Source organism: Pocillopora damicornis, chromosome 12 (assembly GCF_964200805.1).
Source record: "Pocillopora damicornis chromosome 12, jaPocDami1.2, whole genome shotgun sequence".
NCBI classification, from domain to species: Eukaryota; Metazoa; Cnidaria; class Anthozoa; order Scleractinia; family Pocilloporidae; genus Pocillopora; species Pocillopora damicornis.
The window spans coordinates 13,028,641-13,039,958 of NC_142681.1; the positions used below are offsets into that span (position 1 = coordinate 13,028,641).

Sequence of the window (11,318 nt, forward strand, 5' to 3'; positions counted from 1 at the left end):
TACCTGCATTCTTTCTTGAGTGTGATGTTAGTGTGATTTCAGACCTTACAAAACATTTGAAGATGTTCAAACTACGCTCGAAAGTCGACATCATTCATGCAGAAGATTACGCGCCGTGGGTGATATTTTCAATGTCAGGGACTATTGACCTCAAAGATGTGTCGAGTAACTCGGATATTAAAGTGCTGGTGAAGGATCCTAGAGTTGAGCAGCTAGGATTTCGTTCGGTGTTGCCTAAGGGCTTAAGTCCATGTGTTTGTCTTGAAGATGTCTACGAGACAGGAGATAGCTTTGAATATGACGTACTGAGAGCTAAACTGGGAATTTGCGAGGGAGTGGATGAAATACCACCGGGAAATGCAATGCCCTTGGAATACAACATTGCATATCTTAATGGAGGTATAACTTTCAACTTAGGAATAGGTCATCATTCATTGTCCTGGCAGGTGGAGGATCACATGGTTTTCTTGGGGGATCAGAAGGGGGGAGGAAAGGATCAGTCACCGCCAAAAGAGTTTAGGGGGGAGGGGGACTTTAAAATCAACTGCCAAAAGGGGGGGGGGGGGGAAAGGATCATAATAATATTATGGAGTCTTCTTAGGGGGATCAGGTAAACTTAATCATGACTCAACCAAAATCTTCCAACCCTAACCATGACCCCCCCCCCCAACCACACTCACACACAACAAATAATATTATTATTACTTCATTCTTTTCTTAGTTTCTTTCAATAAAGGCTGTTATCTTGGACAAGAACTTACAGCTAGGACTCATCACACTGGAGTCATTAGGAAGCGAACGGTTCCATTTAAATTTATTGACCCCAAAGCAGATGCAAGCCACTTTGAGTCAGGAGCAAGAGTTAGGACCTCTGATGGGAAAGCAGCTGGCAAGGTTTGCATGATATATGGACAGTATGGGGTGGGGCTGTTGAGACTGGAACTGATAAAGAAGGAAGAGGCACTCCTTATAAAGAATAAAGAGGACAAGGATATGGAAGTTATTGCATCATTGCCACATTGGTGGCCTGAAGATGGTCATAGCTTGGTGTGAAATGCTCTGAGTGATAAAGATGCTGGTAGGAATTTTAATCAGATCCATTTAGCCAAGAATGATGAGCTGTTACAGAACTTAATTGACTTGCTGTATTTTATCAGAATCTTGTGTCACAAGTGATTAACTTTTGTCTGAGTATTTTTGTCATTGCTTTTATGAAAGTCTTTAAGAGGTAGGAACTCTTGAATCATGTAGAAAGTGCTTTTGCACATCAGTGATTCTTTCATGAGCACACCTTTGATTTAGCCACTTCAACTGCAGAACTCAAGGACTTTGGGAAAGGAGTCCGATCTACAATTTTACAAATTTCTCTTTATGTGACAGATTACCACAAGAATAAAAGAACTGTTCATTTTAAAGGTGGACAACATTTTCAAACCTGTTGTGATAATCTTGTATGCGTATCACGTGACACTTAATTAATTAAGCTAGGGATTTGATGACAGTTGGGTTACTTAAGATTTAAGTGTATAATTGAACTCAGCAGTAATGGCAGACTTGTAGTAAGAATGTTCCTGATATAGAAAATCAATAGTCTGAAACAATTAGATAAGGAAATGCCCAGGGAAATTGTGCATGCACATTTGGGTTGGAACATCCTGTGACATTGTGTGATGGGTGTAAGCTGTTAAAATCAAGTTGACAGGAAATAGCTGGGGATTTAGTAAATTCTTGAATAAGTAATATCAATCTTGGATTTACATAGTTTAGGCATGTGTTTTCATTGTAATAGGAGATAAATAGAATTGTTATCTCGTAACAGAAGAGACTTGAGATCATTTGAATGTAGAAAGTTCAGATATTGTATGGATTGTAAATAACTCAAGAAATCGGAAAGATAAGTCCTATTGATTGTTGAACCAGCGCTCTGCAGAGATTTTCCTTAACGCAATGGAGAATTCTGCAACAAAACTGGAGCTGCTGTGCTTGTCAGATAAGTACCTTTGAAACTCCTCCCCAGTTCCTGTATTCATCGGTTGCATTTGTATCAGGAGGTGTATAGGGCTGCATCACCCCTATCTTTCATATTGTGTATTGGGAAACAAACTGAAAATAATGCAAGTATAACCTGTTCTTTCCCAAGATCTAATCAGTAATTCTCCTTACTGTCTGTCATACAACTCTCTTGATGTTAATTTAGAGAATTTGGTATTGGACCAACCAATATTTCCCTTGTTGATATTTTTCTTTATTCTCATCACTTGTCTGCTTGATACTGTATTGATGCTGTAAGGAGAAATTCGATCTTGGTCACTTATGGGAGTTAGAGGGATTCTTAAAATATCATTTTCAGGGTGTGAAATTGCTCCTAATACAGGTGCCAATGCGACTACATTTTTCACTTTGGCGACCAAATTCTGAAAATGAGTCGCCAAATTGGCAACTGGAATGTTTCATCATAACCTTACCAAGAGATATAGCGAATTAAAAATATTTGCAAAGGCAAATTCACAGCAAACTTCCTTGTTATGTTTGTTTCCAAAATGCAGCAGATGCATCTTGATCGATGACTAGATGCCATCATGGATTTAGGTGAGCTTGAAAGTTGTATATCATCCATCCTAGTGTCCACTTGCTGACAGCGTAAAAATAGTTTTGTTTGTCTAATTATTGACTATACTTTGTAATTAGATAATTATTGATGATTCTTTTGAACTCTTATCTGACAGTTTGATTCACCTATTTAGGCACTAGAAGGGGGAGGATGTTGGAATGGAATGTTGGTAAGAATCACTTTATTATCTCTATTTCTATGGTTGCTGGAAACATAAAGTACACCATGGAAGTAAAAAGCTTCAATTAGATCAATCATTCTTAAAAATCAAAGAGCACTGTGGAATTATTTGAAATTTATCATTAGACTAAGTACTGGTAACAAAGTAAGCAAAGTGCACTGTGTTAAACTAATCATTGGTTAGGTTTCAAAGAATTTGGGGCATGCCAAGCACTTTTTAACAGATCTTTCACATTTTTTACAATACAAATATTTGTTTCACTTCAATCCCTTGTTAGAAATATTTCTTAACTCAATATAGCTCAACCACTGAAGAGTTCTCTTAAATAATCACACACAACAAATTTGAAGTCATGCCATTTTAACAGCTAATTTGTTGTTAATGACAATGAGTTTTAATGCTCTAAGAACCTGAAAAATAATAAAAAGGAACATTAGCTAATGGAAAGAAGTTCAAGTTTGCACAACTTGAACAAACTGATTATGCTTCAAGCTGAAAGTATAATAGTATAATCTCTCTTTGCCAGTAAGCTAAATTCTGGAGCATTACAATATTACTTAATAAGTGTTATTCCAATTTCAAGGATTAAATTAAACAGAAATGCACTGACACATAACTATAGGTTGCTCTCAACATGTGCAGAAAATAAAATTAAAAAGTAGCTATGGCAACTCGTGCATAAAGTACTTTACCACAGATGAAACATGGTTGTGAACTTGTAATTATTGGTCTCGCAGCAATGCAAGGTTATTCTGATTTCAAGAGCCAACTCAGCAGAAAAATGAATTGATATGAAATTTACAAAAACTGCTCAAAATAGTATCCTGCATTTATTGAATTTCCTTTGGCAAAATTTCTCAAATTTAGATGCTGCAATTCAAATATTTCTTTGCCCACACAAGCCAAATTCCTTGATTTCCCATTTCCTACTTCACATTTCACCTCACTGATGTTCACTTAATATTTGCTATGTAACACAATGATCTTTGTTTACAGGGTTTTCTCCAGTTTGCATCTGATAACAAATCTGAAAGTTTTCTGCCTCAGAATGAAAATTCCTCCAATCACATTTCATGCGACTGCAAGTTTTTTAACAGATTGAAGCTAAAGATACGCAGCAACAAATTCCACAATTTTTGTTTTGTCAGAAAAGCTCTGGATTATTTTCATCTGTGTAATGAATGCCCATGCATATTATCAAATACCACCATTAGACTCTGACTATTCATGGTATGTATCACCTCTGTGTTAGAATAATCACGACCATGTGCATTAAGGTTGATCAACTATTGCATTAAAACAGTTAATGGTTTCTGCTTGTTATAATGTGAATGTCTGTCTACTAAATCATTCATTTCAATCTGCTTCAGATCAGTTGAGGCGATTCACAGTATTAGATCTGTGTCTGAACTTGATAAATTCTTCACTTGGAAGGTGATATTTAAAGCAACAATGCTTGGTACAAACTGTAACAAAGCCTCTCTATAGCCTTATGTACAGTTACAACTCTACTATGGTTTTGTGCTTGGGCTAGTTCAGGACAACTAAGTACCACAAAGTCTACATCTTTGTGAGTGAGAGAGGGACTCATTTGCATATCTGATTCTTCATAAAGACTTGTTTGCAGGTGTTTAAAAAAAACCCTGTGCAGGATTGATGAAGTGTAGATGCTCAAGATGAGTTCTAAGTAAATCATTACAATTACCTTCAACTTAGCTTCTCCAGTTGCTCCAGTAACCTTAAGTCCCATTTTTGTCATGTCCTTGGGAGTTAGACTTGAGCTATTATTAACAAAAATACAGTTACCCCTACATGTATATCATAACATTTGTCTAAATTAATAAATCTGACTCTGCTGTTAATCAAAACTATAAAATTCTCAAGTGTGATTGGTGATCACCAGCCTGACTTTAGCACTAATGAGACAGTGTATGCATCATGCATGTCATTGGACAATGTAATAGGACAGTTGACCCTTAAACTCCCACGTGTGACCAAGCCAGAATTTCTCCTTACAATATCAATACAATATCAAGCAGACAAGTGATAAGAATGAAGAAAAATACTATTTGGGGGAGTATTAGTTGATCCAATACCAAATTCTTGAAACCAACATATCGCAGACAGTAATGAGAATTACTAGTGAGTTGAAGGGTGAAAGGGACAGTTAACACATCATGCCTGCATGGGTGGACAGAAAAAGTCATGTGCACATGCTGTTGTATTGCATTTTGCCGAGTTAACTGTTGCTTTTTACTTATGAAAAGGTATAACCAATGGCTAGTTTCTTTCTCAAATTTTGTCATACTTTTGATTAATTGGTAACAGGACTAAGTTATCCAATTCTGTCTGTAGTCATACTTGTGATTAACAAGTCTGACTCCTTTACTGTCGTCTAATTTTTTTAATCACCTGTATGATTACAGACCAAATTAGACTCCACTTGGTCTTAATACCATTAATTATTGCCTAGGAGTGTGATTGACACTAATATTATCACTGTTAGGAATTATCCACATACCTGTGTTTGTTTTTCTTAAAATGATGAAACAGAACCTCATAAACCTAGCAAAATTATCAAGTTAGTTGGCATCCACTTGAAACCAGGACAAAGTGTGGACCACTTTTCTGTCACAATTATTAACCACACTCATAGTATGGTACAAAGAACTCATTTTCAAGCCAGGCCATATATTAGGACCACATGAGACAAGTCCCTTGCATGCTATGAACATCTGAAGTGTTGAGAGTGTTCTTTGAGACAGTGAGGAAGATAGTAAATTTTGATTTGTTGTCAAGTATAGGTAGTTCTAAGAGATTTTTCATCAGCTTGGGATATAGAAAAACTCAGATTCCCCTGTTAGGATTTTCATCTTTTTATGGGGACTGTATGCAGAGGTGTGATCACTAGTCAATAAGTGATTGATATGGGCAAGACACACATAAAAAGGATAAAATATTACTAACAGCACAAATTATCACTTCAAAATTATAATTTTGCATGGTCTCTTTTTCATCATACCTTGTTGACATCCTGAAGTTTTGCCCGCCCTCTCACAAGCTCTGAGACTGTTAAAAATTCTCTCTCATCAACAGGAATGAACTCATGTTTCCCTCTAATAACAGGTTTTGTATCAGACTCTACAATGAAATAGTTAACCTTTTGTAAATTTTCAAAACAGTTTTCTGTTAAAAGCTAGCAAAGTAAAATTGTAATCTCACTCAACAAAATTTAAGGACAAAATGGCATCTTGCATCAATTTCAAATTTCAAGGAAAGGTTTCTTCAGAAGCTGAGTGTTTCTGATGCTGTGGAAATAATTACCACGAGTCTGTAAAGTCCTAAGTTTTACAATTAATCATGAGACCAACAATAATTCCAAGAGATTGCCCATAGCTTAGAACAGAATCTTGCTACTATAGCATTGTTTTGGGCTTTAAAGTAATGTTATTGTATCACAAATATGTAATCAAAACAGCCTTTAAAATTGCTGAAAATAATGATTACAAATTTCATAATGGTCATTTAAAGAAGGAAGTAAAAAAAATTAACATATTTCAGTTTTTGTTAATAACTTTCTAAGAAAAAAAGTAAATTATTAAAAGAAAATTTTTCTCAGGAAATTATGCAAACCCACACAGCACATTGGAACATCATACACTATAAACCTTGCATTACTTGCTTAGAAATAGTAGATATGTCACCTTGCTGGGTTTTGTTCTCTGTGCCTTCAGTTCTATTTTCTTTGTCTTCTTCATCAGTACTCAGCTCAGAACTAGCAGTCTCTTTATAAGGTAAATTAACAGACAATCAGTTGTGTAAATTATTTCTCAACTACTGAAAACAATTGGTATCAAAAAGCTACATGCAGTACACTCCCAATAACTTGAAACCCTGCCAACTTAAACTTCAGGCCCACTTGAACCAAAGTGCATTTCTCTATATTTCCCTAACACTTGCAATTACAGAAATTTCACCCTTGGCAAATGAAATCAAACCTCCCACTTACTTGTTGTGCCTAGACAGTTTTACACTCTACATCTTGACCATATTTATCAGTTCATGAAAAGTAAAACAAATGGTACTGTAGTTCACAATACTACAACCATAGCAAAGTCACAATCAAATGCTTTGCCTTTTTTTTCTGCATTGCCACATGAAGTAATTCCTAGTCATTAAGTCCTGACAAACCTTTTCTGATTACAGAAGGTACTGATGTTTGTAGATACTGCTCATCATCACTTTTTTCCATGACCTTTTGAGTAAACAGACACATTTTTTTGCAAAAAGCACACCACAAAACACTGTAACATTATCAAGAATAAATATTCAGGTAAATGAGATTCAAAACTCACTAGGGGGAAGGATGCATGTGCATTAAATGTATTTTGCAAGTATCAGCAAAAAAGTCAATCCATTGCAAAAATAATTATACTCCAAATAAATAATTTTTTCCACTACACAGACTTTTCCCCCTGTTTTTCAAACGATTAAAATCACTTTCTGCTCAATAAATCTTTTTCCAGTGGATAGTGTAGTACATTTGTCAATACTTGTCACCATACAGCAATTTGACCATTGCATAGCATTACCAGAGTATACAACCTTCAAACAACTGGATGATGTATAGTGCTTGTGCATCCAATTTGATGGGGAATCAGTTTGTAATTGAAATAGCTGAATGTCTTACTAACATATCTAAATTTTAAATTGTTGATACTTTTGCTCAGATAATTAATGAAATCTTTGAATATGGAAGCAAAAGGTCAATTCTAAAACAATGATTTGCAATTCATTTTGAGAAACAATCTAGGACAAAAATATCTGTTCTCCTAGCAAATATCCAAGGTTATTTTTGTTGCTACGAGAAACAAAATGAAGTGGAAACTATCCAAATCACAATAGAGGATCTCTAGAGGATAAGTGTTAATTCTTTACCCCTTTGAGAAATAAGCATCTAACTTTTCCCACCAATATCACAGCTGAGTTAAACATCAAGAAGATGAGAATAAAGGAAATTGCTGTGAACTAAAAAACCTTGATTGTTACACAAATTCTCCTTGTCAGTACTATAGCAAATGTATAGAAACAGGAAAGAGAATATGTATACTGATTTTGGGGTGTGAAGGGTTATTACATCTAACCCCTCTTTACTCTGCAAACATGGATAAGTTCTAGCTGGATGAGTTGCTGGGCTCAATTACCAACTTTACTATCAGTAGCATCCATATGTGGGAAAGGGGGTAAGTTTTTAAAAAACTGTGGTGCTGCAGTAGTGGGAGAGGATGACAGGGTAATTTGGTACTATCAACTGAGTTGATGATGTAAATTGGCCACTGTAAAGTTTCAAAGCTGATGTTTGAAACATTGGCCCTTTGTCAGCTTTGAAACTCTTTGTAGTGTCCAATTTATGTTATCAACTTAGTTGATAATACTAAATTACCCAAAAAATGAGGAACATGTTTATGAACCTACCTCAAGGCCTGCAAATTTTTGTGAATGACGCAGAAGATCCTGACATGCTAACATTTGGTCCCTTACACAAGCTTGTATTTCCTGTTGTTTTGCAAAGTAAAACACTAAAATTGAGAAGAGCACTCATTCAAAGATTTTCTTTGTTCTCCCAAAAAATTTATTTATGACAATGTCCTTAGATATATCTGTTACTGCTAACAAAGAGGTAATGCTGACAAAGGATAAATTCAGTGAAGGTTTACATGATTTCTTGGATGTACTGTAAATAATCATAATATACAAACCAAAAGGTGCATTCCAGCAAACATGCCTACAAATAAGATTTTATACTTGGTTCTGGTTTCACTCACCTGTTGTCGAGAATGAATCTCTCTTGCTTGTTCTGCAAGATTTTTAAATTTCACTTTAGCTTGGTTCATTCTTTGTAGGAGCTTTATGGGGTTGAGCTGAATGTTCAGAAGCAAAAACATGGCAGTATTATGCAATTGTTTAACATAACTGTTATATCAATAATCTCTGTGTTAACATCAGTTGTCATTTGCATATTGATCAAACTTTGTTGAGGTTTTGCTCTAAAATTTTATTTTGAACAAAATATGTTATGGTTTCAATGGAATACATTCTGCTGTCATGAGACAAGTTGAAAGATCTTAGGGGCAAGTTTTTCAATAGGCAGCTTACTCACAAAGGTGGCGGGGGAGGGGGGGGACTTGCAAAGGGAGGAAACTTGCAGCTACTGCATACACAGGCAATGAATCATCAACAATACTATCAGTCTTGCTCAAACTAGCAAAAGGATTTTAAAAAAATATGAGGTGACATTAATAAGAAAAATATAAGCAAATAATTACAAAATGAATTTATAAATGAACCTGCTCTTGGCCATTGTCTGAAAATTGCTGTGAAAATTCAGTTTCCAGTCGGAGGGAGATGTAGTTGAGGTCTGACTCCGCCTTCTGAAACTGGTTACAAAAGAAGAAATTTGACAAGTGTAATTTTATGGTATGGGTTGGATGAGCACTTTCACTTTGAGCTCACCCAGAATTTTTTTTGGTTTTTTTTATTTTTTTTTTTGCACAGTAAATGCAAAAAATTCAAATGCAGAAAGTACTCCAACCCTGTTAATATGCACTAATCCCCTCGTATAAGTAGATAACTGTTCACGTTATGTACCGATCGGCTACCCAACACCAATTATGAATAAAAAAACATCTTTTGGCTTACAGCTCAAATTTACGTATTGCAATTATTTCTTCAGTCATGGTCTTCCCAAAATACTCGGCTACGACTCTACGGTTTTTACCACCCAAGATGGCCTCCAAATTATGATATTATCGCACCAGTGAGGTCTGTCGTTAAAAAAACCCGTATATTCATCATGATATGAAAAATTGGACTGAAACTGTCCATTTGGACGCTTGTCTCGATAACTGATTTTTTCTTGACTGGAGCAACACATAAATCACACTTTTTCAAGGGTCTTTCAACTGCCGACAGGTTTAGAATCTGTTTTCCCCATTCTCGATTTTCGTATTTGGCGCCAAAATGTGCCAAAAAAACTAAGTTCATAGAATGCACTTCATCTACCATGAAGCTAATAGTGAGCAAAATGACGGTAAAATTCCCTTGAATTTTTGAATAAAGGTACCAACGAATCTAACAGAGGCTCAAAAAGGTGATTAAATTTACCAAAGCTTCCAGCTTGTCCACTGCCGGTTCCATGGTTCACGAATTTGTGCAGAAATTAGGGTATGTAAGACACACAAACAGTATCACAGAAGCCCCGAAAAAAAGAATAGGTCCGCATCACGTACCGATAGAGCCCTGAATGGCGGGCGCACTTTTGGTTCAGTGCAAGTGTTATCATTTTCATTTATTTGCCTCTTTTCAGCAATAATGATAAATAAATTGGCAGTATCATAACTAAAAGTCGTGGAGACTGTCAGAAACCACCGGGTTTATAGGAAAGGCCACCTCACTTACAACAATATATTTGGAAAAAAAGTGCGGCGAGTCTGCGGCCTAGCCAATTCAATGATTTTTTTTCAATAAAAAATCTGGAATTTTCGACTTTCAACAATGCAAATGTTTCTAACCCTATCATTCCATTTATCGAGATAAGAAAATCTTCAATAGCGAACATTATTTCCTTTAAGTTGTATCACATATTGTTATTGTCTGAAAAGCATACTATTCTGCCATCGAATAGTATTATTAGCCCGTCATTCCGTGGCATTTAGGAGTTTTTAACAAGTATTCCACGCGTTCTGTAGCCTTTTTTTGGCGTGAAGAATGGAGAGAAATATGACCAGTCTCACTGGTAATCGCTGGTGTTCACCAAACATAAGTGTGAACTTGAGTACTCTTGGACACAAACAAATCCTCTTTGTCAAGGGGTTTTGTCCTCACGCACCCGTAATAAGTAAGCTTAAGTAAGTGAAACAATTTCAGGTACGCCAATGTCAGGAAGGCTACTTATGAAAATCTTTTTAGCCAGAAGCTTAAGTTGAAGTGCCTGACAAAATATATCATGAGCCAAGGCTGTACAAAGAATGTAACAGCCAGCCAGAGACTCTACTAGAAATATTAACGGATCAGTAACTTTTCAGCATACGTTTCAACGGACAAAACAAACTACTCCTTCCCCCTAGTTCGACGAAGCCAATATGGCGTGTTTGAATGTTTGTGCGTCTGAATGTTGGCCTCGTTTTGGAGGAGGATGGAACGGGGGGAGGGGTGGGGTGAGTCCGTCACATTATTAATTCTTTTAAATTTCGTTCTCACAGTCATGTGAAAGATTGGAACAGGAGAACATCTTTCATCTGACAAGCGTAAAAAATTGAGGCTACACCTTTTTTTAGTTCATAAGAGTTTTTTACCCTTACCTTGACCCAAGGGACTCATCCAACTTGATGACAAATCAGTCTTTGATCAACAGTGAAAGTATTTCAAGGGGCTAGCCTGCCTATGTCTGCCCTCTTTGTAAAGAGAAGTTTCAATTCATCGAAATAAAAAACCGAAAGGCCAGTAAAAAAAAAAAAAAGAAAAGAA

General features: G+C 36.0%; 2 protein-coding genes across 4 annotated transcripts in view; one reads left to right on the forward strand and one right to left on the reverse strand.

Moving 5' to 3' along the window:
- Window positions 1-1,434, forward strand: part of LOC113685675 (iron-sulfur cluster assembly factor IBA57, mitochondrial) — a 1,775-nt gene extending 341 nt beyond the window's left edge. Inside the window, exons 1-2 of the mRNA XM_027203206.2 lie at window positions 1-399; window positions 722-1,434. The exon at window positions 1-399 is cut by the window's left edge and continues 341 nt beyond it. Of these exons, the coding sequence (XP_027059007.2) occupies window positions 1-399; window positions 722-1,053 (731 nt within the window). The 3' untranslated portion in view covers window positions 1,054-1,434. The remainder of the gene's footprint in view (window positions 400-721) is intronic.
- LOC113685679 (SKA complex subunit 2) lies at window positions 686-10,050 on the reverse strand. Of its 3 annotated transcripts, none has more exons than XM_027203211.2 (10): window positions 9,957-10,043; window positions 9,140-9,229; window positions 8,618-8,713; window positions 8,268-8,348; window positions 6,984-7,047; window positions 6,497-6,577; window positions 5,815-5,933; window positions 5,314-5,357; window positions 4,498-4,573; window positions 686-3,202 (listed from the first exon to the last, which is right to left on the reverse strand). In XM_027203211.2, the coding sequence occupies exons 1-10, from the start codon at window positions 9,987-9,989 to the stop codon at window positions 3,143-3,145; spliced, it is 744 nt and encodes a 247-aa protein (XP_027059012.2). In that variant the 5' UTR covers window positions 9,990-10,043; the 3' UTR covers window positions 686-3,142. The 3 variants fall into 3 exon arrangements, with proteins under 3 accessions (XP_027059012.2, XP_089045532.1, XP_089045531.1); XM_089189405.1 differs by having other exon boundaries at window positions 2,776-3,202; window positions 4,498-4,567; window positions 9,957-10,047; XM_089189406.1 differs by lacking the exon at window positions 4,498-4,573 and having other exon boundaries at window positions 686-2,103; window positions 9,957-10,050.
- Between the last annotated feature and the right edge of the window lie 1,268 nt (window positions 10,051-11,318).